The sequence below is a fragment of the Notechis scutatus genome, chromosome 13 (genome assembly GCF_049901735.1).
Source record: "Notechis scutatus isolate UNSWTSFEM ecotype Mainland chromosome 13, rNotScu1.2, whole genome shotgun sequence".
In the NCBI taxonomy this organism is placed as follows: Eukaryota; Metazoa; Chordata; class Lepidosauria; order Squamata; family Elapidae; genus Notechis; species Notechis scutatus.
Genome location: NC_142021.1, coordinates 7,968,410 through 7,995,472, shown reverse-complemented (window position 1 = coordinate 7,995,472; position 27,063 = coordinate 7,968,410). Strand labels below are relative to the sequence as shown.

General features: G+C 42.5%; 2 protein-coding genes across 4 annotated transcripts; one reads left to right on the top strand and one right to left on the bottom strand.

Annotated features, from left to right (window-relative positions):
* Positions 1-1,876: 1,876 nt before the first annotated feature.
* Positions 1,877-11,168, bottom strand: RANBP1 (RAN binding protein 1). 2 transcript variants are annotated; one of them, XM_026684931.2, is made up of 6 exons: positions 11,047-11,168; positions 8,022-8,158; positions 6,887-7,044; positions 6,398-6,526; positions 5,452-5,517; positions 1,877-4,106 (listed from the first exon to the last, which is right to left on the bottom strand). In XM_026684931.2, the coding sequence occupies exons 1-6, from the start codon at positions 11,059-11,061 to the stop codon at positions 3,982-3,984; spliced, it is 630 nt and encodes a 209-aa protein (XP_026540716.1). In that variant the 5' UTR covers positions 11,062-11,168; the 3' UTR covers positions 1,877-3,981. The 2 variants fall into 2 exon arrangements, with proteins under 2 accessions (XP_026540716.1, XP_026540718.1); XM_026684933.2 differs by having other exon boundaries at positions 1,877-4,103.
* Positions 11,169-11,324: 156 nt separating this feature from the next.
* On the top strand, positions 11,325-23,287 carry TRMT2A (tRNA methyltransferase 2A). Of its 2 annotated transcripts, none has more exons than XM_087942900.1 (12): positions 11,325-11,660; positions 13,048-13,642; positions 14,997-15,105; positions 15,503-15,684; positions 17,246-17,360; positions 17,575-17,690; positions 18,745-18,856; positions 19,460-19,582; positions 19,942-20,017; positions 20,986-21,102; positions 21,600-21,696; positions 22,681-23,287. In XM_087942900.1, the coding sequence occupies exons 2-12, from the start codon at positions 13,059-13,061 to the stop codon at positions 22,994-22,996; spliced, it is 1,947 nt and encodes a 648-aa protein (XP_087799026.1). In that variant the 5' UTR covers positions 11,325-11,660; positions 13,048-13,058; the 3' UTR covers positions 22,997-23,287. The 2 variants fall into 2 exon arrangements, with proteins under 2 accessions (XP_087799026.1, XP_087799027.1); XM_087942901.1 differs by having other exon boundaries at positions 11,428-11,609.
* The last annotated feature ends 3,776 nt before the right edge of the window (positions 23,288-27,063 follow it).

Below are 27,063 nucleotides of genomic sequence, written 5' to 3'. Positions count from 1 at the left end.
ATCTTCCGACCCATTTTGTTTCACCAAATCTCTGAGATTAAGCAGTAAAGTCACTTGGCAAACTCAGTGGCCAATACAGTTACTGTAGAAAAAACACTGTGAATATTAGCACAAAATCACATTGATGCAACCACACACACATGCTTTATCAGATACTTTACTATTTTGTTTTGACCCATTTGTGAGAACCCGGTATATATTATCTTCAGGTTTTTAGTGCAAATGCGAATATGTGCACCTTGCATACACTTGGATTTTTACCAAGGACTTTGTAGCATTTATTGTCCAAATTTGCTTTCATTACGATGCAGAGATGAATTATTCACAACAGCTTCAAATAGCATATGTGGGTACGATTTAGGAAATAAATCCAACTGATTTTTCCCCTTTATTCATGTCTATGTATTGTATTTATGTTGCGATGCAGTTTAGGCAATTTACGATCCGTCCATTAGCATTATTTTGCTATTATTGTGTACAATATTGAGCCGTTCTTCAAATTCGTTTCAGGAATCCTGCTAGGAAGGCAAAAATGTCCTAGAAAGAGAGGTAGGTGTGTGTGTGTATTGACTGCTGGCAACTGCCTGGACATGTCCCTAGTTTTCTTGGCAAGGATTCTGTCCTTCGTAGGCTGAGAGAAAGAGACTGGCCCAAGGTCAGTCAGTTTCATACCTGCAGTCAGTTTCATACCTTAAGCTCACAACCTCCTGGTTTCTAGTGCTACTTAATCACCACAGGTAACCCTCGACTTACAATTCATTTAATGACCGAAGTTACACTGTCACTGAAAAAGGGGACTTACGACAGTTTTTCCACAGCATCCCTGTGGTCATGTGATCCAAATTCAGAGGCTTGGCAACTGACTTGCATTTGTGACGGTTGCAGGGCCCTTGGGTCACGCGATCCCTTTTGCGGCCTTCCGACAAGCGAAGTCAATGGGGGGAAAGCCGTTCACTTCATGACCATGTTACTCACTTAACAACCACAGCGATTCACTTTAACAACTGTGGCAAGAAAGGTCGCAAAATGGGGCTAAAGCTCAAAACTTAACTGTGTCCCTTAGTGTAAATCTTGAGGCTCAAAATGGTGGTCGTTTTAAGTCGAGGACTGCCTGCATTCCAGACTGGCTCTCCCTAGAGAGGGTTGCAGAGCGGCAAAGGGTAAAAAAACTGCAGCTTTATTCACTCATACAAGTGGCTGGCTATGAGAAACAGAAGTTTGCTGCAGTGCATTCCAGGGTATTGATTTAATAAGCTTCAGCCTGCAATAACTCAGACACCAATCCAATTTCCAATTAAAAATAAGATGGCACATATTTTTTTTGTAGCATCTTACTTTATGCTCCTGTTTCTTTTACACAGCATTGTTGAAACATCGTTTTGTTTTAATATATAAAGTTAAACAAACACTATATAAATTCCTGTCGGTATGGCTTCGTTTCTCTTTCTGAACATGTCTCCACACCATTAAAAAAAATTGCAAGGAGAAGAGGCCTCGGAAAAGCACACACAAGCATTGCATTTTACAAAGGGAGCAAACAGAACAGGCAACCTGCATAGTACACATTTACACACAGCAACAACAATTCCATTGTTCCCTTTCTCCCCCTGTCCCCCCCCTCCCAAACCCAAGTGACAGATGAGGAGCTGCACTAAAGAGTCACATTCAACAGATGCTCTTCCCTTCGCACATCATTCACTTTTCGTGCCCCAGAAATTACAATACAGGAAATCAAGTCGTTAAATAGCTCAAAGGGTAGATCAATTACACACAAGTTATCCTGAGACCATGGAGATTGGAGGCTGTAAGGACCAGAAACACAACACACCAAATTTTAGATTCCTCCCCCGAACACTTACAAGAATTAAGCAAAACAAAAAGATGAAGATTAAATTTATTTCAAAGTTAGCCGGGTGAACAGTGCCTCTTTTTGATAAAATCATTTATAGTGATTTCTATCTGAAAATATGCGTCCAATGCCCTTTTACCTTACTGTTGGGTATACTGACAGGTCCTGGGGACCGGCTGAGGTATTTCTGCATTTCCCTATCTGCCTTAGTTAAAGTACAATGCCAAAAATATGCTACTACTACAGGAAGAAACGAATATACATCCATAAAAATGTAATGATTGTGGGGAGGGAGGGAGACAGAAAGAATATCAAGGAAATACTTAGAAACTCCAGAAAAAGGTCACGGATGAGTTCAAACAGTTCTGCTGTTAATTGAACAAAAGTTTTTAATTAAAGTAAATAACAAGACGACTGCCTTTTGTTTCAAACAAGAGAAAAGGAATGTTTTATAGCCACTCTCTCAATGTAAGCGCGTATGCCGATGTTTGTCAACCATGGCAACCTGAAGATCTGTGGACTTCAACTCCTAGAATTCCCCAGGCTGGCTGGGGAATTCTGGGAATTGGAAGTCCACACATCTTCAAGGCTGCCAAGGCTGAGGAACCCCGGAATAACCCAGCACCCAGGAGAACTTGCAATCTTTAAAAGAAACTAGACCAGGCACTCTCAACTTATATGCAAGACAGACAATCTGTGTTATTTTTGGGGAGATTTCTACAATCAAGAAGGGAATACAGCTTGCAGAATATAAACACACCGAGAAAGCCTGAGTTATATGTTAAAAGAAAAAAAAATCTTGCTCCCCCCCCCCCTGCCATTTCCGAAGACCAATTATAATCCACTTTGCCGTGAGGATGGAAAGCAACAACGTACTTGGTTGGGTGAGCATAGCCCATGGTTATGGATGCAGCAGCTCATCACACAAAAACATTTTTGGTCTCTCTGGTGAAAGTTAAGGGTATCCCCGTGCTGTGAATCTTAACAGGATGTTCTTTCAAGTATCAGTGACAATGAGGAGGGAGCCCATAATGAAACGTTTGTTACCCAAAAGTTTTATTGGCAAAGGAGGGGATCGTGTCGACTAACAGATGCAAATTCAGACATCAGTGCTTTTCCCCAGGTGACGTTTAAGTAAGAAAGGCGATTATTTTTCTCACAACCAAAACGTTATCTTAAAAAAAGGTGAATCCCAACAACCCCCCCCCCCGCCGTTTCCCCAGAACACACTATGAAAATGCTATAATTGAGACAGCAAAGCAACAGAAAATATTACTTGTCTTCATATCTACATGGAGATTATACTGAAAATTTTTACAGAAGGAACTGGACTTCTGTCTCATTTACACAGAAGAGCCTGTCCAGATTCACAAAGGATTTTGTTCTTGGGGGGGTGGGGGGGGGAGGTCTTTGAAAGAGGTTTTTTAAAAACAAAAACAAAAAACAAAATGGCATTCGCTGGACATCTCCCGCTTTTGATAATAATTAAAAAGATATTATTTCTGCCTTTCTGGATTGCCACTGTCGACCGAAAGAAACCAGTGTTTTGAAATACATCATAGGCCATTGTGGGATGACATTAGATTGTAAAGGACATGCCATTTTCTTCTAATAAATTCTGCACAAGAACACTTAAGGGCACTCAAACCTCAATTACAAGAAAAGGAACCTTAGCATAAAATTTTCTCCTTTCAGTCATTACAACATTCAGCCACAATGCATTAGAAACATCTTTTGTTACTCTCTTTTTTTCCCCAATCGGTAGAATTCAGTTACGCTACACCTCACCTAAAATAGCACCCAAACATATAACATCAAGGTAACAAGGGCAGCCATACACGAAGTGTATATAGAAAACCCTGACCTTTTCATACCGTTTCCAAAGCTTTATTCACTCTCCTGGATGACTATAAATAAGTATTTCCACTATGGAAAAGCGAGTTTTAGCACAGTACATTTTCATGACTGGGGAATGGATCTTTTTTTTTTTTCCTTTCCTCTGGAGAATTCTTCCAAAAGGGCAAAAGCTTAGAAAAAACAACAACATTAGAATACAGTTCTTTATAAAGTCCCTTGTAAAAATTAAGAAAAAAAAAATAAGAAAAAAAGAAAAACACAAGGCCCAAAATGATTTATTGCTTTTCTTCAGCCTTTTCCTTGTCTTCTTTCTTCTCCAATTCTTTGCACTCGTCCTTTACAGAAAGGTCTTCTAATTTTTCAGCAATTTTATCAGCGCTATCGTTTTTGTCTGTTTCTGCTAAAAAATGTTGGTGTAGACCATTAGCATTTAATAGGCATTAGCTGGAAACAAGGTTATGGAATGCAGCAGGGAAAACATTGACTTTGTAATAATATATGACTGAGTTCGAACTGTAGGAATAGATATGCCAAAAACGGAACATAACATGAAAACCTTTTGCTACTACGGTTCAAATATAAACATAAAAGAAAATCATTTTCTAATTTGCTTTGCCTGAACATCTAAGAAGAGTTAGGTATATGCAGCATTTTTACAGGTTTCAACAGTTAAAAATCTGTTCAGAATTAAATGTGATGTGCCAAGACAATTGAAACAGAAATCCACAAGGAAGGACATGTTTGTTTTATTCTGGACTGCTACTCTAGCAGACTTTAAAAGCACTGTAACTATTGTAGTCACACGCAGAGTGAGCCTGCCTATACAGATGAAAGCGTAAAGCCTATTGACCAGAATACTGTGGGCCTAAAAATATTGCTTTATCTATAAGGCTCCCAGTCTCGAAACAATTGCTCCATTTCCCCAACGTATTCGACCAGATGGAAAATCATTCTCTCCATTACAACTAAAGGTAACTGATTTCATAGACACAGGTAGTCCTTGACTTACGACTATAATTCTTCCATCATTAAGCAAGGAAGTTAAATGAATCGCACTCAATTTTATGACTGCCTGCTTCAATTGTTAAATGAATCAAAAGACTGTTAAGGGAATACGGCTTCCTTTCATTGACTTTGTCAGAAACCGGCTAAAAAAGTTGCAAATATTGATCATGGGATCCCAGGACACTCATACACACGACTTGCCAAGCACCTTAATTTTTGATGTGTCCATAGGGATGCTGCAATGGTTGCTAGGGTGAAGACTGGTTATAAGTCAAGGACTACTTGTACCATGTTGAATAGCAGCCCACTAACTTTGCATTCCATTTGGCCAATGATACCGGAATATTTTCATAAAGTTGAGCTATCAATCATAAAAGACAACTTGAGATTAAGGACGGATATTTCCCAAGACAAATTCTGAATGTATTTCCTACAATTTATTTTCCAATAAGGAAAAATAAAGAAGCAAAATCAAGAATTGGCACAAAATGAGTATTAAATGGCAGGGCAAGCAAGGGAGAAAGAGAAATTATCTCCTTCAATGGAATGCACGATTCTCCTGCTTACTCCAGGTAATGTGTACGAAGTCTATGCACATCTTACACACTTCTGTAAAATATGGGTGGAGACTTTATCTCTTTCCTACTTGTTTGACTGGTTAGGGACTTCTGCAGAAAAGCTTCAGATCTCTTGAAGGGTAATATTCCTTTTTCAGAGGTAAACGAATACAAACATCTTACCTTTCTTTCCCTTTTTGTCAACTTCACTCCTACATTCTTCAAATTTTGCCTTGAATTTCTGTGCGTCTGTTTGAAAGAAGCAATATCAGAGATATGTTGCAGTGAATTTAAGCAAGCAACTCGAAACGATGTAGGAAAGCATGTGTTTCATTCCCCAGAGGCTAAAATTTGCATGCAATGGATACAATTTCAGCCAAATTTCACCTTCCAGAAGCCCTGTTGTCCTTCTGATGGAAAAAAATAAGTCCCCGAGCAAAGGGTTAAAACAAGCAAGGGTGAGCTCATTGCAGGGAGAGTGAATTTCTATACAACCAAAATTGTGAAATTGGTACGCCAGGAAAAGTTACAGGAATGGCCACTTGAGGTCACTGTAATCTAGCACTAGACAGAAACTGCAAGTACAGGTAGTCCTTGACTTACGACCACAATTGAGCCCAAAATTTATGTTGCTAAGAATTTTGCTCCATTATACAACCTTTCTTGTCACAGTAGTTGAATGAATCACTGCAGCTGTTAAGTTACCAACACAGTTGTTAAGTGAATTTGGTTTCCCCACTGACTGGGACACTGCGACCATCAGAGATACGAACCAGTTGCGAAACCAGATTCACTTAACAATCGTGTTACTAATTTAGCTGCAGCGATTCACTTAGCAGCTAGGGGAAGAAAGGTCGTAAAATGGGGCAAAGCACACTGAACAACTGTCTTCTTAGCAACAGAAATTTTGGGCTCAGTTGTGGTCATTAGTCAAGGACTACCTATGCATCACGCCATCTATATCCCTCTTAATACACTGGACTTTCTGGCTTAACAATGTGACTCTCCTCCTGGCACCTTGAACAGGTTCATGGAACAGTGTGAGGTTTTCCTGTCATTCCTTAAACCACAAGGAGGGGAAAACCACTTTTTTAAAAAAAGACTAATTTCTCCAAAAGAAGTAACTTACTTTCTGCATTTAAAAACCGAATTGCCAGAAGCTCCGGTTTAGGACTCTCATCTGCAAAATCAGCATGTGTGTTCCACACCCAGGCCCGGTCACTCCCCGCGTTGGGCTTCAACTCCATTACAGGTGTGACTAAAGTGAGGAGGGGAGGAGTTAGGCGCAGGTAATGCAACAAGATAATACAAACTATCAAGCAATATTATAAAGCTGTGAAGAACCAGCAAGGAAGATCAAACAGTCTATCTAGAAAAGAACGAATGTCCAATTTTCTATTATCCATATTTAAAATATTGTCGAATATATTTCATAATGTTATCACTGTTATTCAGTTTCTAACAGTCCAACTTATAACTCTGAATACGGTAATTGGGCCCTATATAGTTTCCTAAAATTGTTGAGAGCAGAAGGAAGCTATCAATTTTACTCCAGAGTTTGTTGTTATAAGACCAACATATACAGCAATCTTAAGTAGAAGAATACTAAATTACATACTATAATGGTTTGCACAGATTTTAAGAGTCTTATCTCTCCTCATCAGGAGGCGGATGGTCCCCTTATCTTTGTGCTTCAGGAGTTTTACATCCCCAGTGCCACGTTCTTTCCATTCTGGAAGGTCGTTTTCTGATGCGAATCGGAAAAGTTTTGCTCGCCTTCACGAAAAAATAAAATGCAAAAGAGACAGACAGAGATCAATGGCAATGAATATTCCAGAGAATATAGTGAATTAGGATCTTTTAGCATAACTGAGATAACTAATTTTTTTCAACAGACAACACAAACTTGCAAGTCATAGTTTGGTAAAAGCCTCTAGAGAAACTCCTTTAAAATTTATTTTGAGGATGGTTAATTCAGTTTCAGTCAGGTACAATGGAGTTCAAACACTTTTTAAACAAGTTTAAATTAAATTAAGCTTCATGATGAGATAAAACATAGAAGAAACAAAAGAGGAAAATAAGGAGAAACATGCAAAAAAAGCAGTGATTTCTGACTTTCTTCAGTGCAGCAGATTAAAAAAATAATATACTGACCTTTTACTTTAAATTGCAGAACCTTAAAAGTTACCATCAATTACAAAATCATTTTAATCATCGAAACCTAAGCTCAAAAAAGTTTCATTTTTCCCCCCAGGTTCAAGCAGAAAGTGCAAAAGTGGTTTCCAAGTAGAAACAAAACTAGGTAAATTCTTTAATTCAGAGATTCAATTTCTCCATGTCTGCTAACTCCTTTACCGTCCTAGAGCAGAGTTCCCCAATGTTTCTGGCTCAGGGGCGGGAGGGGTTCTACGAGAGTGGCCAGGAAGTGTGCAGTTCCACTTGCGCGAGTGGCATGTGTGCCTGCCGCTCACTTAAATGGAGTGTACACGCTCGCTGCTTGCACAAGATGTGTGCGCGCGCTTGCATACCCCTCGCAGCCCACTAGTGGGCCGCGACCCACAGGTTGGGAACTCCTGTCCTAGAGTTCCAACACTGAATAGAGTTTAAACAACCCATTTTGTTAAAAGTTAAGCCTGCCACACTATCACATTTCTCACAAAATTGGGGCTTCGGTTTTACACCTGGAAAGTTTACTTCCTGAAAGTTAAGATTGTCTGCTAATTTAATTGCAGAAAGATACAGCTTCAGCTTACATCTTGAAAACCTCCTCCTCGTCTTCCTCCAGAGTTTTGATCTCTTGCTCAGGAAGAGAAACGATGGGCTCAAACTGCGGATCGTGGTTAGAATCATCTGCATTGTCAGTTGCTGAGTCATGCTCCTCATGTGCCTCCTGCAGTTAGAAGAAAAAGCTTGAAATGCATCAAAGGCTTATTAGAGAAGATCATTTCAGAGAGTTAAGGTAGACAATCTCATAAACACACCCATCTGCCTTCCATTAGAAAGCTAATTTAATCCTATTTCATTCTGAAAACAACAGCAGCAGTTTTTTATGGGAGTCAACAGAACTGCAAAATCCAAATCATGTTTTTAGTTATATTACTTTCTAAACTTTAGAATGTTTTAGCTACCTTATCAGTTTCTAAACTTTATAAAAAACCAGTGCCAGCTTGCAACACTTCTAAATATAGGTATATATGGTGCTCAACCTGACATCCAACCTTATTAAACATATACCCTAATTGGGTGGTGAACATACTCCCTCCTCCAAGGAATAAACACTAGCAGATTTGTGAAAAGAGTATATAAAAACATCAATAATAGGATGCTGCCACAAAAAACTGAGGCTCTATTGAGTATTCTTTGGCAATGGTCAGCAGAGAAATAGAGTATAAACAAATTGCACATTCCACTTGTTTGTATTTTAGTCAAAAACCAAGAATGAGAACCAATTAATTGGAATTTGAGAGCTACTATGTAAATGAAGACTTTAAAACCTGAAGATTTTCCTTCTGCAAAATTGAACCTTGTCTGCACTTTATTTTGTACTTGAAAGAAAAATACAAATAAACAAATAAAGATGCCCAAAGTGACTTTTGCACATTGCAACTCTTCTTACAGCAATGTGGTTTACCAAAAGTCTGAAGACCCAAAGACACCTGCTCTTTTCTTTAAAAATTTCAATCATTTGTGGTGGTCGTGCAAGGAAACCCAGAAGTACTGGCAAAAAATTAGGCGCTGGCTAGAGGAAATAACCAAGGAACAAATAGAGTACAAACCAGAGTCCTTCCTTCTAGGAATTTTCGATAAACAAATACCCAAAAAATCGAAGTATATTGTAATTCATATCTTAACCGCAGCCAGACTGGCATTTGCCCAGTGCTGGAAATTATCTTCCATTCCCTCTGAACATATGGTTATTCAGAAAATTTTACAATGCGCCGAAATGGACAAACTAACCCAAGCACTAAAAAATAAAGAATCCTCATCATATTACAACAATTGGAATCCTTTGTATAATTGGCTAAACCAAAGATAGATCATCTCTAGGAAAATTATGGCCGAGGGCCTCCGAAGCAGAGATAAAGAAAAGCACCGCCGATGATACTTTTGAAGAAGAAAGGATCTTACAGAGAGTCACAAAATATGGTTTTATTTTAACTGTTTTCCCTACTCTATCCTTCCCCTCCTTACTCTTCCCTTTCCCCTCTCTTAGGCTTTCCTCTCTTCCCCTCTTGGTCTATGCCAAGGCCTATTTTTCTTTTTGTTGTACATAATTTGTAGTTGTGTTGTTCTTTTAAAGGTAAAACTAATAAAGTATTTTTCCAAAAAAAAAAAAAAAAAAAAAAAATTTCAATCATATAATATAATAAAATAGAAAATATATAAAGCATTGTTAAGATAAGAAATTGAATACAAAAACTGAATATGTAATTATGGTCATATTTGTATGTATGTGTGAAACCTGTAATCATGCTGTTCTCTAAAAAAAGATGTTAAAATGTGGAAAACTGAATAAAACTTGTTTAAAAAAAAATTCCAATCATGGAACCTGAAAACCACTATTTAAGGGAATCACTGCCATTTGCTTAGCCCAACGTTTCTCAAACAGTGGCCTGCGGACCCCTGGGGTATTCATGATATTCACTGCTATTCATGAAATCAAGTAAATTAACATTTTAAGGTTTTCTCCGTTTAAATTTCCAATACAAAACAAATCCATAGATATGAAACCCAGTTCAACCAAACCCACCATTTAAAATAAATTAAACCCCACTTGGGTGGAAATATTTGACAAATCTGGGCTTTAGACAAAAGCTGTCAGGACAGCAGAATATTGTAGGTAAAGTAAAAGCCTACTGAATGAATATTTTGCTATTTTTGCTACTGTTATGCTGCCACAATGCTCTCCTTGAAGGCAAAGGGGTCCTGAGTCCAAAAGATGGGCGAACCTAGGAAGCCACAAAAATGTTTGCCAAAGTTTAAGGCAGGCATAGAAATTTAATATTCTTTTTTTTAATGCACCATCTAAAATAGATCGAAATTTGGATCTTTGGGGGAGGTTTGGGGGGAGGACAGGAGAACACTGGGGCCCAGAGCCACCTCGTAGGGGAGATGAGCACCATTAAAAAACGTAGCAATAATTAATTGATTTAAATAAATTATTATTATTATTGGGGCCAGGCATGGAAGGGAAAACAATAGGCGGGCATCGCTTTGGGGGAGTCAGGGATGGTCGTCCTGATCTCCAGCCAGGGGAAGCCACTCTTCCTCGTGGGGAGAGGCCATTCTTCTCGTGGGGGAGCAATTTGGACGGGGGTGGCTTCGGAATGCCAAGCATGCAACCCCCCACCCCCCGAAAGCCACGGGGCAAGGGAGGCCCCTGGATGGTCTTCCAATCCAGGTGGTCTTTTGCGGGGAGGGGAGGGGGTGCTTGTACTCTTCCCGCCGGAATTCCGCCCACGTCTCTCCCCCGCGAGCACGTGGGCCGCCCCAGAAGGGAGGGGGAGGAAGGAGCGAAGCACGAGGCCGCAGAACCCCGTCCTCGCCGGGACTACAACTCCCCGAAGGCCCGGCCGCAACCGGCAAAGGCAGGGAATGCTGGGAAATGGAGGCCCAAGGCGGCGCTCACGGTGTGTGTGGGGGGGAAATAAGATTCGGTGGGGGGCTAACGGGAGGCCTAGCCCCCCCGGTGAGGGAAGGCCGCCCCGCGCCTGAGGGCCTAGCGGCGGCGCGCGACCCCCTCCTCAGCTCGCCCTCCGCTTCTTCGGCTCGCCTCACCTTCGTCTCGGCCATGGTGGGGCTGCCGCTCCCCCGTTGGGCTCGCTCCCCGTCGCCGCGCGGCTTCCCGCCTCCGCTTCCCGCTCCCGCCGCGAGCTCCGTCGCCGCGCCGCCTTGGCTCCGCCCACGACGCTGTGGCCACGCCCCTCGCGCGGCGCCTGCCGCCGCCGCCGCAAGGGCTGACGGGAATGGAAAAGCGTTTGGGCCGAAACCTCGGCGGCTTGTTTCTATAATAACCCAGCGGGGAGGAACGGCGGGGTTGAAGACCAGCGTGGGGAGGCCTCGCGCGCGCTTCCCGCCCTCCTTCCCGTCGGTCCTCGCGCGACCTCTCTTTCCCCCCCACACTCGAGCCGCGACGCTGCGTGGAGGAGGGGCACGCTCGCCCTTACGTACGCGCGTGCGCGCACGAAGGCATATACGGAATTTCCCCCAAGCCTTGCTTTGGAGGAAAAAAACAAACCCCAAAAGCCCAAGCGAGGCCGAGCGACGCTGCGCACGCGGCGTCATGCCGGCCTAGTCTCCTTAGAGAACCCGGCCTTCTTTCCGCGCCTGCGCTCTGCGAGGTTGGTCTTTGGTGGGGGGCCGCTCGCCTGGTGGGCCCGGCGGCGGGTGAGGTGAGTGGAAAATTCCACGCGGGGCTTGTTCGGGTTTTGGCCGAGCATAAGGCCGCCCCTGCAACCTTCCCCAGCCTGGCGCCCTCTGGATGCGGATGGATTGCAAATTCAGGAAGGCCCTGCTTGTAGGAGGCACGGTTCGAGGGCGCTGGGTTGGAGAACTGCGCAGAGGGTTCTGGGGGATGTAGTCTTAATCCCCTCCCGTTGAACCTTGTTCAATTAGATGCTTTGAGTGGTTGGTTTCTCAACCTTGGGAACTTTAAAATGAATGGACTTCAATTCCCAGAATTCTCCAGCCAGCATTTCAGTACAAATAAAACTTTCAAAATTATACCAGAAATAGCACAACATCAATAAAGCACCATTGAGGCCAGGCTTGCTGAAGCTGAGCATTACAACCACTCAATTTCCCAGCTTTTCAAAAATAGACTGGGGTGGTATGAGGGGTTGGACTAGAAGATCTCCGAGGTCCCTTCCAACTCTATGATTCTGTTTTCTTAGATCTTCCTGCATCAATCCAAGGCTTCTGCTTTCTTGTATTTTCCTGGTTATCTGGTTAATGTTTAGCTAGGCTGAGTTTGTTAAAAGTTGTCTCCTGTTCAACTTAGAGAGTACAGCTGCTAAGAATGGTGCTGTGAGCTAATGCTACATCTTTTTGATGAAAAAGTGCTTCCCGTGAGCTTTCCGGTAGAAAGCTCACCGAGCACGTTTTCTATCAAAAAGACATGGCGCCCAGCTGATACCGGGTGCACTGGCCGCGGCGCCCCAGCTGATGCCGGTACCGGGCGCGGCGTGAAAAGGTTGGGGATCACTGCATAGAGTACAGCTGCTAAGAATGGTGCTGTGGCCTAGAGGTAGAACTCTTGCCTCACAATTGGGTTGGCTGTGAGTTTAATCCTTGGTAGAGGCAGATATTTCTCTCTGGGCACCATGAGAATATATCTGCTGAACAAAACTCCGCATTGGCGACAAGAAAGGCACCTGGCCAGTAAACACTCAGCTCCATTCAGACTCTACCCTGCAAGGGATTATGGGGTTATTAAATGATGATGATGACAGTACAGTTGTTGAGCCACTCCTTGTCTTGCAGTTATTTAAAGCTGATTTTCATTACAGGTATTATTTTTGTTTTTATCGGTTTGAAACACACCGCTCCTAGAGGTGGGATAAGCCAGTATTCTTAATAACCCATCATAACTCTGGTTTAAGAGTCACAAAGGCTCTCTGTAATCCTTGCTATTCAGTTTAATTGTGGTTTGTTACGTTTTCTGAAGACAGTCCATTTAGTTAGTTTTATACCCTCAATGATCTCCCTGTGATTTGGTTCAGGGTTTAGTGCAGAGAGACAAAGAGAGAAGAGAGACGATTCCATTATTTTTCTCCACAGGACCTGAAACAATGGAGGAAAACAAGGATGGCGTCCACTCGGTGGATCCAGAAGGTACCACTCCGGAATCGGCGGTCCAAACCGGAGAAACAAATGCAGAGAACCCTTCCGATACTTCCAACATGTACAGGTACATTAAAGAGGACTTGTTCACTTCAGAGATCTATAAGGTCGAACTTCAGAATCTCCCCAGATACGTCGGCTTTAACGAAGTCAAGAAATTCCTTGCCAAATACGGCCTCAACCCGCACAAGATAAAACTGATGGGGAGGCAGACCTTTGCCTTCGTCACCTTCAAGAGCGAGGAAGAAAGGGACAAAGCGATGAAAGTTCTCCACGGCGTCCGGTGGAAGAACCGGAACCTGAGCGTCCGTTTGGCCAAACCAAAAGCGGATCCCATTTTGAAGAAGAGGAAAAGAGAGGAAGGCGCCGAAGAGGTGCCAGCCAAGCGCCCGACTTCTTCCAAAGACGGCGAGGAGGAACCTCTAAGCAAGCAGATAGCGGATGTGGTGACTCCTTTGTGGACCATTCCCTACGAAGAGCAGCTGGTGAAGAAGAAGCAGCAGTGTGAAGAAGTCTTGGCCAAACTGACCAGGTGATTTGCTTTTCTGGAAGCTTCATTCCCCTGGTAGATATACTTCCCTGGAAATAAGACCTTGTCTTATTTATTTATTTTTGCCGCCAAAAAAGGCACCAGGTCTTATTTTCAGGGGACGTCATCCACTGACTAACCTCACTTGCGTGTGTCGCAAGGCTTTTATAAAGGCCTCTGCAGCCGATAGGATCGATCCAGAGCGTTGTTATCAGCTACAGAGGCCTTCAGGAAAGCCTTGCTAGCCTTTCCCATCACACCTTGGATTTTCCGCTTGGGAAACTGGGGCAGCATCCTCCACTGCTTTAAACAGCTATCAGGGCTTAGCAATGACTAGCTGGATCCCCGTGCTTCGCTACAAAACTATGTGGTCGGGCTTACTTTTGGGGGAGGAAAATAAGGGGGAAAAAAATCTGCCTCTGCCTACCAGCATCCATCGGTATTCATCTGGCTAGCATCCTGTCAGTGTGTGAGAGAGTTGAGGGCTCTTTGGAAACTGAAACAGTATTTGTTGTGTGAGCAAGGAGGAGATAGCAAGGAGCCTGGGCATGCTTATCTCAACTGTTCTGTACTAAAGCTAGTTGCTGCTCTGAAACTGAGACTAAAATTCCTCTCCTCTGCTTGTGTTTTGCATTTGGAACAGATTTCTTTTCAGGTGGGGAGGGGGAGTAGAACTCCTTAGCATCAGAGCATGTTAATAATAATAATACAGGAAATACTAATGCTCTGATGGTCATTTTGAAAAATCCTTTCTTAGCGAGCACCTAGGAGCCAAGAGGTGCGGCTTTGCTCCGCATTAGGAAGCCTTCTCACTGGATGGTCGAATGCATCAAGAAAGACACCAACGCAGGTTCTATCTTGGGTGAGCTGCCCTCTCTCATAAGCTCGGGAAGCTCTTTTTATTAAAAACACAACAGTGATACGTCACAAGCAGTGAAGTCTATCCAATCATTAAGTTACATGAGTAGGAATATTAGTGCACACATAGTAACATCCAATCACAGTTACATGGTCAGTTTAAAAGGTACTAAGTAGCAAATCAGCACTTACATTCCAGTTATTTGCCCATGATGACATGTTTGTTGATTGATGTTCTCTGTTCCTGGTACGCGCTTTCAACCTATGTGAGGCCTAGCCTGTACCGAAGCAGTAGAAACTAATTTATTACTGCAAAGAGGAACATACGTAAATTTAAAGTTTGTAGGCTTTACGGTTCTGGAGATTTTGTGATGATTCGCGAGTGGCCTTTCACTTTTATATACTGTATATAGATGCTTCATGATGGGGCTCCGATTTTGGTTTAGTCTTCTTCCTTCCTTCTCTCCAGTAAACGCTTTTTTTAATCTTTTGATTTCAGGGACATGGGAAACAACAACCGAGCGCTGCTCCCGTGGCTGTTCCTGCAAAAGGAGAAGCACGATGGGCTTTGTTGCTCCTTGGAGGGAGTGAAGCCATCCCCAATACAGGTCATGCATACCGGGAGTTTCGTGCGATATCCGTTTCATCAAACTCTTTAAGAGGAAGCAAAACGCAGCCTTGGTGTTCGCACTGAGTAGCTGCTAAGACGCGTAAAGGGTGGAATGGATAAGAGGTAGTCCTCAACTGGTGGCTTAGTGACCAAAGTACAGGTAGTCCTTTAGTTACAACCATTCATTTAGTGACTGCACTAAATGTTACCACGACACTGTGAAAGGTGGCTTGTGACAGTTTTTCACTCAGACCTGGCTACCACGCGGGCAGTAGCAAAATCCTGTGCTTCCTGCATTCTCACAATGGGTTGTGATTGTTGTCCGTTTCGTAGCACCCCGGGAAAGGCGTGTCCCTGATGGCTCCGATCTGAATGTTGCCTTGCTTTGCATTTAGACCGAGTACCGCAACAAATGTGAATTTTTGATTGGCTTAGGCCCAAATGGAGAAGAAAAAATGGTTGGCTTCCGGCTGGGCAAATACAAGGGGGGTTCCTGTGCTGTTGTGGAACCCTTTGAGACCATCCACGTCCCCGCCGAGGCGAAGAAGGTGGCCAGGGCTTTCCAGGAGTATATACGGTGAGCCATCCGCTGTTAATGGGGTCCCCCCCCCCCCAGAATGTTTCTTCTACCTGAGGTTTCTGCTTTCTGTTTCCCCAACTTTGGCTCTTGCATGATAGACAAATGTAGTCTTAACAATGAAATTCAAGATAGAGAAAAGTAAAGTCTTACACTTAGGCAAAGAAAAACCAAAAGGACACCTGTAGACTGGGTGAAACCAGGCTTAATATTTTGTTTGTTTGTTGATTTATTTATTTAATTTATATTGCCGCCTATTCACCCATGGCTTACACAATGTAAAACCATATATTTAAAACAAAATAAAAGCAATAAAAACTAACAAAAAGAATAAAATAAATTAGTAAAGTACAATAGAACAAAATTTGGGAAAACAAATCAAAAATCAAAAACCAACTCCCACCCCGACGACAGCAGATCACACTAGCCATTGGATGGGCTCCATCCCTCTCTGGGTTCCCCAGGCCCGCTGGCAGAATCAGGTCTTCAGTGCCTTTCGGAAGAATAGTAAGGGGGCCATTCTAATCTCTGGGGGCATGATGTTCCAGAGAGACGGGGCCACCACGGAGCAGGCCCTTCTTCTGGGTCCCACCAGGTGTATCTTCCTCAGGGTGGGACCCACAACATTCCTTTCCTCCCTGCTGTAGTGGTTTGGGTGGATGTGACTGGCAAGAGATGTTTCCTTAGATAACCCGGACTAACCAACTAACAGTAACTGAGAGAGGGATCTTGGAGTCTTAGTGGACAACCAGCTAAATATGAGCCAGCCATGTGCAGCAGCAGCCCAAAAAGCCAATACAATCCTAAATTGCATAAACAAAGGGATACAGTCATGATCAAGGGAGGTACTAATACCACTCTATAAATATATAAAGTCTTAGTAAGACCACACCTAGAGTACTGCGCACAATTTTGGTCACCACACTATAAAAAAGACATTTATTTTATTTTTATTTATCTATTTTGTTTGTCAATTGTTTACAAGATAATAGGTATAAGTAAAAACAGTTATGAATACATGGATACAGAAAGAAAAATAAAAAAATATATAAAAGAAACAACAGGACAGGGACGGTAGGCACGTTGGTGCGCTTATGCATGCCCCCTACAGACCTCTTAGGAAAGGGGCGAGGTCAATAGTAGACAGTCTAAGGTTAAAGTTTTTGGGGTTTGGGGGAAAAAACCACAGAGTCAGGTAGAGTATTCTAGACATAGACCACTCTGTTGCTGAAGTTGTATTTCCTGCAATCAAGTTTGGTGTGATTAACCTTGAGTTTGTATCTATTGTGTGATCTTGTATTGTTATTGTTGAAGCTGAAGTATTCATTGACAGGTAGGACATTGCAATGTATGATTTTATATACTATACTTAGATCGGACCGAAGGCGGCATAGTTCTAGGTTTTCTAGGTCTGGTGGCATAAGGTTGAGGCTCTAGAAATTATCTTCTATCAGTATTTATATAGCGCCCCCCTTAATCTTACAGGGAACACTGGCCGCTGCCTATCAACAGTTGCACTTACAATGTCCTGATTTAGTAATTAAGGATTTGTAAATTACAGGTCAACCTCTTATGGCGTTTATAGCCCAGAAACCTACGAAGGTCACTGGAAACAGCTAACTGTTCGTACTAGCTCGAATGGCCACATCATGGCAATTGCCTATTTTAACCCACAGGTATTATAAAATTTGTTTTCTATAATAAAACACAGGCTTTCGACAGCTTTTTTGATGCCTGTTAATTCTTGGTTTTGACGCATGGTTTCCTCAGAGAAACGTCAACTCTACTTCAGATGCTATTTTCATTTTTTTTCTTAACTTAAACTTAGATGTTTAAAACTTCTAAGCATCTTTCTGGGGTTTTTTTTTGGTTTGTTTTGGGAATCTCTAGAAATTAAGCAAAGAAGAACGTGCTACATTGGAGACCTCAATGGCTACATACTTCACAGAAGGTCCTGGGAAAGACAGCGGAATAACATCTTTATATTTTGTAGAAGAAGGCCAGAGGTAACAACAAAAGATTATTTTTCAGGGTTGTCAGAGATGGGATGCTATCACTGCCTATAAAGGGAGAATCTAAACTGCTATAAAATACAGCTGAAGTTTCAAAATGCTAAGCATTTAGTGGAAAATCTCAAGGTTTATTAAAAAATATTGTAGACTAGGGGCAACCCAGCCTGTTTTCCCCAGATCCAAGAATACTTTTTGCTGAGGTATTCCCTGTTAGGAGAATGAGTGCGCTCAGGGAAACATAGTGAGAGTGGTGATGAATAACACAACCTGCACACAGATACACTAGTAAAATGTAAGTTTTACTTCCTGTAAACGGGTAAACAAAGTCCAACAAACAGTCCAAATCATACATGGTTAAAGCAGTTAGTATTCAAAACAGTCCAGGGCTAATCCAAAAATAAAGTCCTTTTCCTGTATCATAAACAAAGTTCAGTAAACGGAGTTTGTGAACAGTTGCAAGACTCACAGCAATTCAAGCAGAATGACAATGAGGCAAAAGGCAAGAAAAACAAACCAGGTTTCTGGCTCCATCTTATGGCCATTGGAGGAACCTCAGCCAGTCACACTTACAGCATTCTCTTAAAGATACAACAGTATTAAATGACTCTTGTTTTATATATATTGCCAACCCAGCTGTTAGGTGACTATTATTCCTAACACTTTTTATTTTACTGTCACAGTAATTACTTACTGCCAATACAGTCAAGAGGATCTGGAAATACATCAGAATGAAGTGTTAACTAGTGTATTTTTTTCTTCCTGGTTTGTCTATTAGTCCTTTGGGAGCCTTCCTAAATAGCCATCACCCAATAAAATGGGAACATTTTTAGCTCTTCCATTTCATTAATATGTGAACATTATTTGAGATAATTTAATTGTGCTTGTTATAATATTGCAGCTGAAGAATCATTGCATTAATAAGTTCAAGCATCAGCTTAGACCCGTTTTCTGGCCCTAATTTTATCCCTAATCTTAATAGTTGAGTATGATTTGCAGATGCAAGAATGGCTGTCACAAAACCCCTTTTTCTTGCTTCTTCCCTCTCCAGAAAAACCCCGAATCGTGAAGATTTAATTTTGAACAACATCGCTGGTGATAAATACATACAGGAAGATCTTCTGGGGTTAAAATTCCGGATTTCACCTCATGCTTTTTTCCAGGTAATTTTTCACCATGTTGTGCTTTGAACCTGGTTTTGCAGTTGGAATTAATGGCTGTTTTCTCGAAGTGAATTTTTAGGAAAATGGAGGAACTGCCCATTTTCCTGGGTTCCCCCCCAAATAAGGACAATAATTTATGTCAGGATTAATTGTAAACCTTCCAGTGCATTAAAACGTTAAAGGGTAATGTACAAGCTGATAAAGTATCTCTTAAAGGAAAAATTGAAATAAGAGGCATACATTAATCTGTATACAGTGATCTGCATTTTAAAGGCCTGCTGTTCTTTTTGCTAGCTATTAAATAATGTAAAATAAATCAGTGCACTAACATTTTATGCCTAAGTGTTGGTGGGCGACAGAGATAAAAGATATTGTGACATTTTTTTTAAGAAGTCCTGTCATATCTTTGTTTCTCCCTATGGTCCAAATGCGCCTTTTACACTTTTCAATACGCAAAGCTGTATTAAGTGTTTCACTGTAATTTTAATTTGGTATTCTGGTTTGATGGCAAGTCAAACTTCCTTCAACCTGCTGAGATTTTTCTCAGTGGTTTGTCCACTTGTTAGATGAGTTTAACAGCAAGAATAATGTTGGACTTTACAGGTGAACACAAAGGCAGCTGAAGTTCTGTATTCAACTATTCAGGATTGGGCTGACATCAGCCAGGAAACTACAGTGCTGGATGTTTGCTGTGGGACTGGATCAATTGGCATATCTCTTGCACAGGTGAAGGAACAGGTTGGCTTCCTATTTCCATGGGGAAGGGGGAGCAGGGACATCACACACACACACACACACCCTTAGTATGTAGGCCTAGACCAGGGGGGTTCTTCAAACTTGACACCTTTAAGACTTGTGGACTTCAACTCCCAGAATTCCTCCTCCAGTCATGTTAGCTCAGAAATTCTGGCAATTGCCAAGTCTTGAAGACCCTTGGCCTAGACTTATGACCACAATCAAGTACTGGAACTGCCATAGCTAAGCCAGGCGGTTGTGAAATGAGCTGCACCTGATTCTGCAAACTTTTTTTTTTTGCTCATAGTCAGCAAAGTGTTAACCGATTATTGCCTTTTTTTATCGTGCAGAAAGTGAAGAAAGTTATCGGAGTCGAACTCTGCCAAGAAGCAGTTGAAGATGCCAAAGCAAATGCTCAGCTGAATGGTAAAATATAATAAATGCTGAAACCTCTTGCTCACTTTCACCAACTCCAAAGATGATGATTTCTATTTCCTCCTCCTCCTCCTCCTCTCTCCTCCTCCTCCTCTTCTTCTTCTTCTTCTTCTTCTTCTTCTTCCTCCTCCTCCTCCCTTCTTCCTCTTTCTTCTTCTCTCTTCCTCCCCCCCTCCCCCTCCCCTCCTCCCCCTCTTTCCGTCATCAGACATTGGCGGTCCTATTTTTATCAACAGCCATACAAGTGCTGCTGAGCTTTGTCCAAACCAGTCCCTTAGATTTTGAATCCTTGATGTTCTTCTTCTGCCTGGACCTTCTTTGCCTTCAATTTTTCCCTGAAGGATTAAGTGAACGATGCTGTATTTTTCTGGGTGTCACATCCCATGTTCAAAACGTTCTAACTTTTGCCTTTTTATGGTTTTGATGATTTCCCTTGGCTTTCCTAGGCGGCTTATCACCACCTCATTTCTGTTTTTGTCAACCCAACTTATACGTAACAACTGCCTGTAAATCCACATTTCAAATGCTTCTTAGTCTTTTCAAGTGTCTTTCTGTCAGAGACCAACTCTCCAACTCCGTAGAGCAGGATAGAAAAGATGTAGCACCTGAGAAGCCTGATTTTTCAATCCAAAGATTTCTGGCAGAACCAAATGGCATTCTGTTCTTATATGCAATGCACCAGTGATTTTCAACCTGTGGTCCACGGAGACCCCACGGGATCCACAATGTCATCACAGGGGGCTTCACGAAGGCTTGGAAAAAAATGTTTAAATCTTGAGTTGAGTCTTGGCGGTCCGTGGCCACAAAAGGTACTTAAAGGTGTCTGTGGTGAAGAAAAAGGTTGGGAACCATTGCAGTACACAAACTCTGGATATCCAACTGCAGATTGATGTGGGTATTACGATATTTCTTATGTTAAGACATTACCATAAGCATTTTCTTCTCTGCTCCCCTTTCAGGGTTGATGAATGTTGAATTCCACTGTGGGAAAGCTGAGGAGCTTGTTCCTCACCTCGTGAACACGTTAGCGCTGCACAACACAGTTACAATTGTGGATCCTCCACGAGCAGGTCTACGTAAGTTGTGTGCATGGGGAACCTCAGGGGCATTTAAGTAGAATTTTAAATTTACACAATTGTACAGAAAAATGTGGCACAGTAAGACAAAAAAAAGGATTGGGTGTGAGAAGAGAAGCAACCGCCGCTTTCAACGTAGGTTCTTTAGCAACACGGCCAGTTTTCTGCTCTGTGTGATCGGTAAACGGTCTTCTAATTTGCCCCTTATTTCTTTTTGGAGGGGGAAAAAAAATGCCAAATGTGCCTTTTTTGAGTTTTGGGGATGAAATAGATGCTGCAAAGCGAGTAGCTTAGAGTAGCTTTGAACACTGGTGAAAAGGGTCTGGAGAATTTCTGTCGGATCTTTCCTACTTTTCTTTCTCACGGTGAAGTTGAACTTCTCCCTCCATTCGGAGTGACTGTCGTTTTATTTTCATGTGGCCTTTTCTCTTGACGGGGATAAAAAACTGTCGCGGCAGCTAAAAGCCTGATGTTTGTCCAACTGTGTAATTTCCTAGATTCCAAAGTAATCCTCGCAATCCGAAAAGCCGAGCACTTGAAAAAGCTCCTTTACGTCTCCTGCAACCCTCGAGCTGCTATGAACAACTTTGTGGAGTGAGTCTACAAATCATCGTTTCATCACTTTAGCCGTTGTCTTGTCCTCTGTGGAATGAAGGCCTCTTTCCCCATGGTTCCACCCTTCCAACTTGTATCAAGGCCCCCATCCTATGATCGGGTGCCTTGATGGGGTGAAGGGTCTTGTGTGGGTAAACGAAATTGTAGGCTATTTCGTCGGACGTCTATATGTCCAGAAGGGTCTCTCCAAAGGAGAACAGGCCAAGTTGGATACCCCAGACCAGGGGTTTTCAAACTTGACAGCTTTAAGACTTGTGAACTTCAACTCCCAGAATTCCTCATCCAGCTCAGGAATTCTGGGAGTTGAAGTCAACAAGTCTTACACTTACTGAGTTTGAAGACCCTTGCCCCAGACTAATACTGATCACATCTGCCAACCTGCACTGCACCAGCGTGGCAGATTATGGTCTATCCCTTCCACAGGCGATTGCAATCTCAAATACAGCCCTCATTCCCCGGAGGCCCTAGGGCAACTACCCATAGCAGTGGGGAGACCTGGCCAAAGGCAGAGGGTGCGCTCTAGACCGTATAGGTTGGAACAGGGGTGTCAAATTCAAGGCCCGTGGGCTGCTTAGATCTGGCCCATGGGACCGGTCTGCAGTGCCTCTGCTAGCAAAAACGGGGCCCACATGCAGCCCCCCTGCACCCCATTTTGGCCAGCAGAGTGCTGCAGGAGGTGTCCATCCTGTCTGCTGTCCATCCCATCTCCCACCGCTGCAGCCCACGGGAGCCAACTACAATGCTGATCCGGCCCGCCAAGAAATCCAGTTTGACACCTCTGGGTTGGGAGTCTACAAATATTCTCCCCTCCCCCCAGAAAGCCTAATTTGGGCTGTTCCTTCGCTATCACAGGTTGCTATGAGCGAATAATGATTCACGTTAACCCCCCCTCCGGACAGGCGGAACTGAAGCGGCCTCAGATAAAAGGGCAAAGATTCGTAATCTGTTTCCTTTCTCCCGTAGCCTTTGTCGAGCGCCTTCTCATCGCGTGAAGGGCAGCCCTTTCCGGGTTATCAAAGCAACGGCGGTAGATCTTTTCCCCCACACCATGCACTGCGAGATGCTTTTCTTCTTTGAAAGAATAGAGTATCCAGACAGCAAAGCAAGCAACACCCCTGCAGGCTCAGCGGAAATTCCAGATGTGAAACCAGCGGAGATTCCAGATGTGAGACCGGCGGAGATGCCAGATGTGGGAACGGTGGAGATGCCAGATGTGAAGTCCCAAGAGGCTGACACCACAGACACCCTCCTGAGAACAGCGATGGGATGTCCCAGTTAGCGGTTCTTGTGGTCCACCCAGCACAGAAAGGCCCTTGTGTTTTACTTCCTAGTCTTAAAAGGGTCTGTTGCTCCTCCCCTTCCTTTCATTATCCAGCCAGCTTCTGCTTAAATTTTTGAAAAAGTACCAAGTTGAAGTAGGTCAACAATTTAAGGGGACTGTTGGAAGCAAAAGGCCTGAAGATACAATTTCAGACTTTTTTTTTTTTTTTGTAATGGCGCATTTTTGAAATCATGGAGCAAATGGGGATGAGAGTTCTGTGTACTAAACGAATTAAAGCCATTGGGTGGCGTTTCGTGTTACCTTTCTTTCTTTGTTCCTAGCCTATGGTCCAAGTTGTATTTGCCACAATCCAGGCAGTCCTGGATGTACAACCATAATGGAGTCAGCCCATCACGCGCATCATATGGGTTGCAAAGAGAGTGACTAGGCGACAAATAAGTCAAGAACTTCCTGCACTAAATTCTACTAATTCTACTTCATTCAATTGCTGAATCCCCTAGTTTTAATATGGTTTAAAGAACCACAAAATGACAGTGCCTCCAGAATACTTAGAAAACAGGAAACACTTGAAGGCAGGGGTTCTAAACCTTTTCTAAACACCTCAGAGCCCTTTTAAATACCGTTTGTGACCATGGACGCCACAGGGCTCCCCAAGACTTAAGACGTAAATATTTTTCAAGCCTTCGCAAGACCTCCTGCAATGACATTGTGGTCTCCCAGGTGTCCGCAGACCAGAGCCACTGCTTTAAGAGGGTCTCTCTCCTGCCCCAAGCAGATACACTTTTATTTAACTCTTCACTCACATGGGAAACACAGATGGAAGGAAATTTGCTCTGCCCATCACATCACCCTCCTAGATAGGAGAAAATTAAGGCTGCATGATTCATAACTGCTTCTCTTGGTGGTACAACTTCAAAAAAAAAAAAAAGCCGCAATCTTCGGCTTGGTGCCATGCAGGTGCCCTTCCATTAAAGGATTAGGGGAAAGGGGGGGACAAATGGGCAATAACACTGGATGCATTTGTGTATGGAAGTTTGGGGAGGTTGAAGAAAAGAAGATCCATGTGGAACCGATTGTTCAAGACCATTTGCCCGAGAGTGGAAAGTTACCAGCCCAAACACCTCAGTGTTCCCAAAACATCCCACCGGCATCACGTTGGCTGGATTTGGACTAGTCATTGGGTGGGGGGTGGGGAGATAGGACTGAAGGAAATAGTTTGGTATTGATGTGTGGGAAACTCAGATTCCACCTGACTTTATTGCAACCAGCATCTCTCAGTAAAAGTACCTTTCTCTTCAAGGAAATGGAGTTTTCTTCCCTAAGGGATCAAAATGAGACGATGACTGGCAGTAGCAGATGAAAAAAATAATCTGATATAATATCGAACTTTATTGCTGAAAACTAATATTTGGGGGAAACACACAAGTAACCAAAAAGTCGTAACACAGAGGCTCAAAGAATAAGACTTTATAAAGGGAACCAACCAACCACTTGTATTACTCAACTTATACAATTCACCTGGTTAACATTTGAGTTGGTCACATTCATTTTCAAAATACAATACTGCAATCAATCACTGCAAATGGTTCCAAAGGACTGACGGACAGGCCATCTTAAAATCTGGAACACCCCCACTGACATTAGGGATTATTTCAGTTTTCACCATCACCAAGAACACAGATTAGTATAAGTTGGAAAAAGAGCTAGAGTGAAATACTTCTGTAAGTACGGCATGAGCAACGTTAGAACACAGATTTGTTCCCGGGAGTTAATCCCAAGTAACCAGACATAAAATTTCACTGGGGCTGTAAGTGGATAGCGTCTAATTTTTCGGCATCCGTTATTTGACCAATTACGACCATTTCAACAGTCTCCCCACATTTCTCAAGGAAAGAATAAAAGGCAAGAAAGCCTTATTTTCCTGAAGGACGGTGCAACGAAGAACAGGCCCATCCAGAGAAATACACGGATTTAATGAGGGTTAAAATTGGGGGTGGGGGGGAGAGAGAGAGAGAGAAAAAAGAACAGCTATAATTTTAGGCGTCAAAACTAAAATCCCAAGTGATTTGACTAGAAAAACCATAAGTTAATCAAGGACTACGACAAAGTTTTCGAATATCTTATCAGACTGCACACTTCTGCACATTCATGCAGAAGCTGGAATGAATGGATCTGAAGGTGGCTCATTGTAGCTTGTGCTTTGGGGCGAATTATAAAGACAGTTTACACTCCGCAAAGTATCCGCAAAATATCGGCAGGGGTGAGAAATACTTCACAGGGAAAACGACGACGACAAGGGGTTTTGTCCCGGCTGTTATTGCACATGGTTGAAAAACCTTGCCGAAGATGCTGCAGCACTAGTTAAAATACATGTAAGTCCTTGACCTCCAACGGTTCGTTTCGTGACCAAACGGCACTGAAAAATGTGACTTTATGACCATTTTTCAGTTACCTTTCTAGCATCTCCATGATCGTGTGATCAAAGTTCAGATGCGTGGCAACTAGGTCATATTTATGACTGCTGCTGTGTCCCCATGGCATGTAATCATCTTTTATGACTCAATGGAAAAGCCAAATTCACTTAGCAATCATGTGACTAACTTATCAACGGCAGGGATTCACTTAAACAACTGCTGCGAAAAAGACCGTAAAAATGAGGCAAAGCTCACTTGAGAAAATGTTTCACTTAGCAACAGAAATTTGGGGCTCAAAATTAGGGTCAGTCGAGGACTGCCTGCAATGCATAATGTTCTTATACTAGCCTTTGGTTTACAATGACACATCGAAAGGGTGTTTTTATTAAAGGCGGTGGTCACCTCTTCACCAATTCCGACAGGTAAGGCCAAAACCAAATACTCTCAACTTTAAGAAAAACACTTCTGGAAAAGAGGCAACTGTGATACTCAGCAGAGGACCTGCCCCCCCAAAAAAACCATTCTAAGCTTGGGAAAATTTCCCAGCCCCGGTAAGAAATCTTACGTAGAAAAGAAATATCCGACTTCTCCTTGGATCGTTGGTGTTTTTAATACTAGGATAAAAAAATTAGAAACGGGCTGTTTGAAGAACAGAAATCAGACACTTAATGTCATGCTTCATTCTGTGGCAAACTGACCTGAGGGAACATAAAATGGGATAAAATTCTACAGGGCTAAAATGTCATCCAAGGGCCCCAGAAATAGATGCAAGTATCAAGAGGGAATGCAAGTGTTTTAACTGTTACGCAATTGGATTTATTTTTTTATTCCTACCAAGATTTCTGTTGGAATAAGCTTCCAACTGAAGCAATCTACCTCCTGCAGAGATAAATGCTATTGCACAACGTTTTATTCAGAGGTTTCAAATATTGAAAGAGGGGCTCCAGCGTGAGTCAGAAAGCTTGAAAGACAAAATCTGTGGCCCTGGTGACCGACCCAGATTGGATCCTGTAGATACCGCAGCAAGCATATATATATATATGCTTGGAGCAACGGTGTGTGTGTGTGTGTGTGTGTGTGTGTGTGTGTATATATATATATATATATATATATATATATATATATATATATATATATATATATATATATATATATGCACACACACACACACACACGTTTTCTTAAGTTTTCGTGGGTGCTTACATGTATGTTATTCAGCTTTGTTCGGGTATTTTCCCACGTCATTGTAGTTGTGCTTTTAAAGTTGTAGCAACGTTTCGGCAGAATCTCATCTGCCATCATCAGGCTTCTGTATAGTGTTCGTCTGATATATATATATATTGGAGATCCTGGCGCTTTTCTGCATTTCAGTTTAGCGACCCCTTGGATACAAGTCGTGTTGTTAACGAGCATGAAAAGGTTGCTAGCATTGCTTGCTTTAAAGGAACACCAAGGAGCATGAAAAGGTTGCTAGCATTGCTTGCTTTAAAGGAACACCAAGAACTCGTGAAACCACGTATCCACTGCTTATGCAAGATTGGGGATGGGATATTGGATCACCAATCCTTCCTTTTAGTTTTTCTGGGATAGTCTTACTGGGGGAAAAAATGTTCCAAAGGTGCTTTTTCAAAAGGCCACTGGGTTTTGTTT

Bases quoted from the DNA above. Each gene is read 5' to 3' on its own strand.
- RANBP1 (XM_026684931.2), bottom strand. The intron at 7,045-8,021 runs GTAAGCTGAAGC...TTTTTCGTGAAG, and splicing joins GAGGAGGAGGTTTTCAAGAT to GCGAGCAAAACTTTTCCGAT. The intron at 5,518-6,397 runs GTAAGTTACTTC...TCTTTCAAACAG, and splicing joins TCGGTTTTTAAATGCAGAAA to ACGCACAGAAATTCAAGGCA.
- TRMT2A (XM_087942900.1), top strand. From the start codon at position 13,059: ATGGAGGAAAACAAGGATGGCGTCCACTCGGTGGATCCAGAAGGTACC. The intron at 15,106-15,502 runs GTCATGCATACC...CTTTGCATTTAG, and splicing joins TGAAGCCATCCCCAATACAG to ACCGAGTACCGCAACAAATG. The intron at 17,361-17,574 runs GTATTATAAAAT...GGGAATCTCTAG, and splicing joins TTGCCTATTTTAACCCACAG to AAATTAAGCAAAGAAGAACG.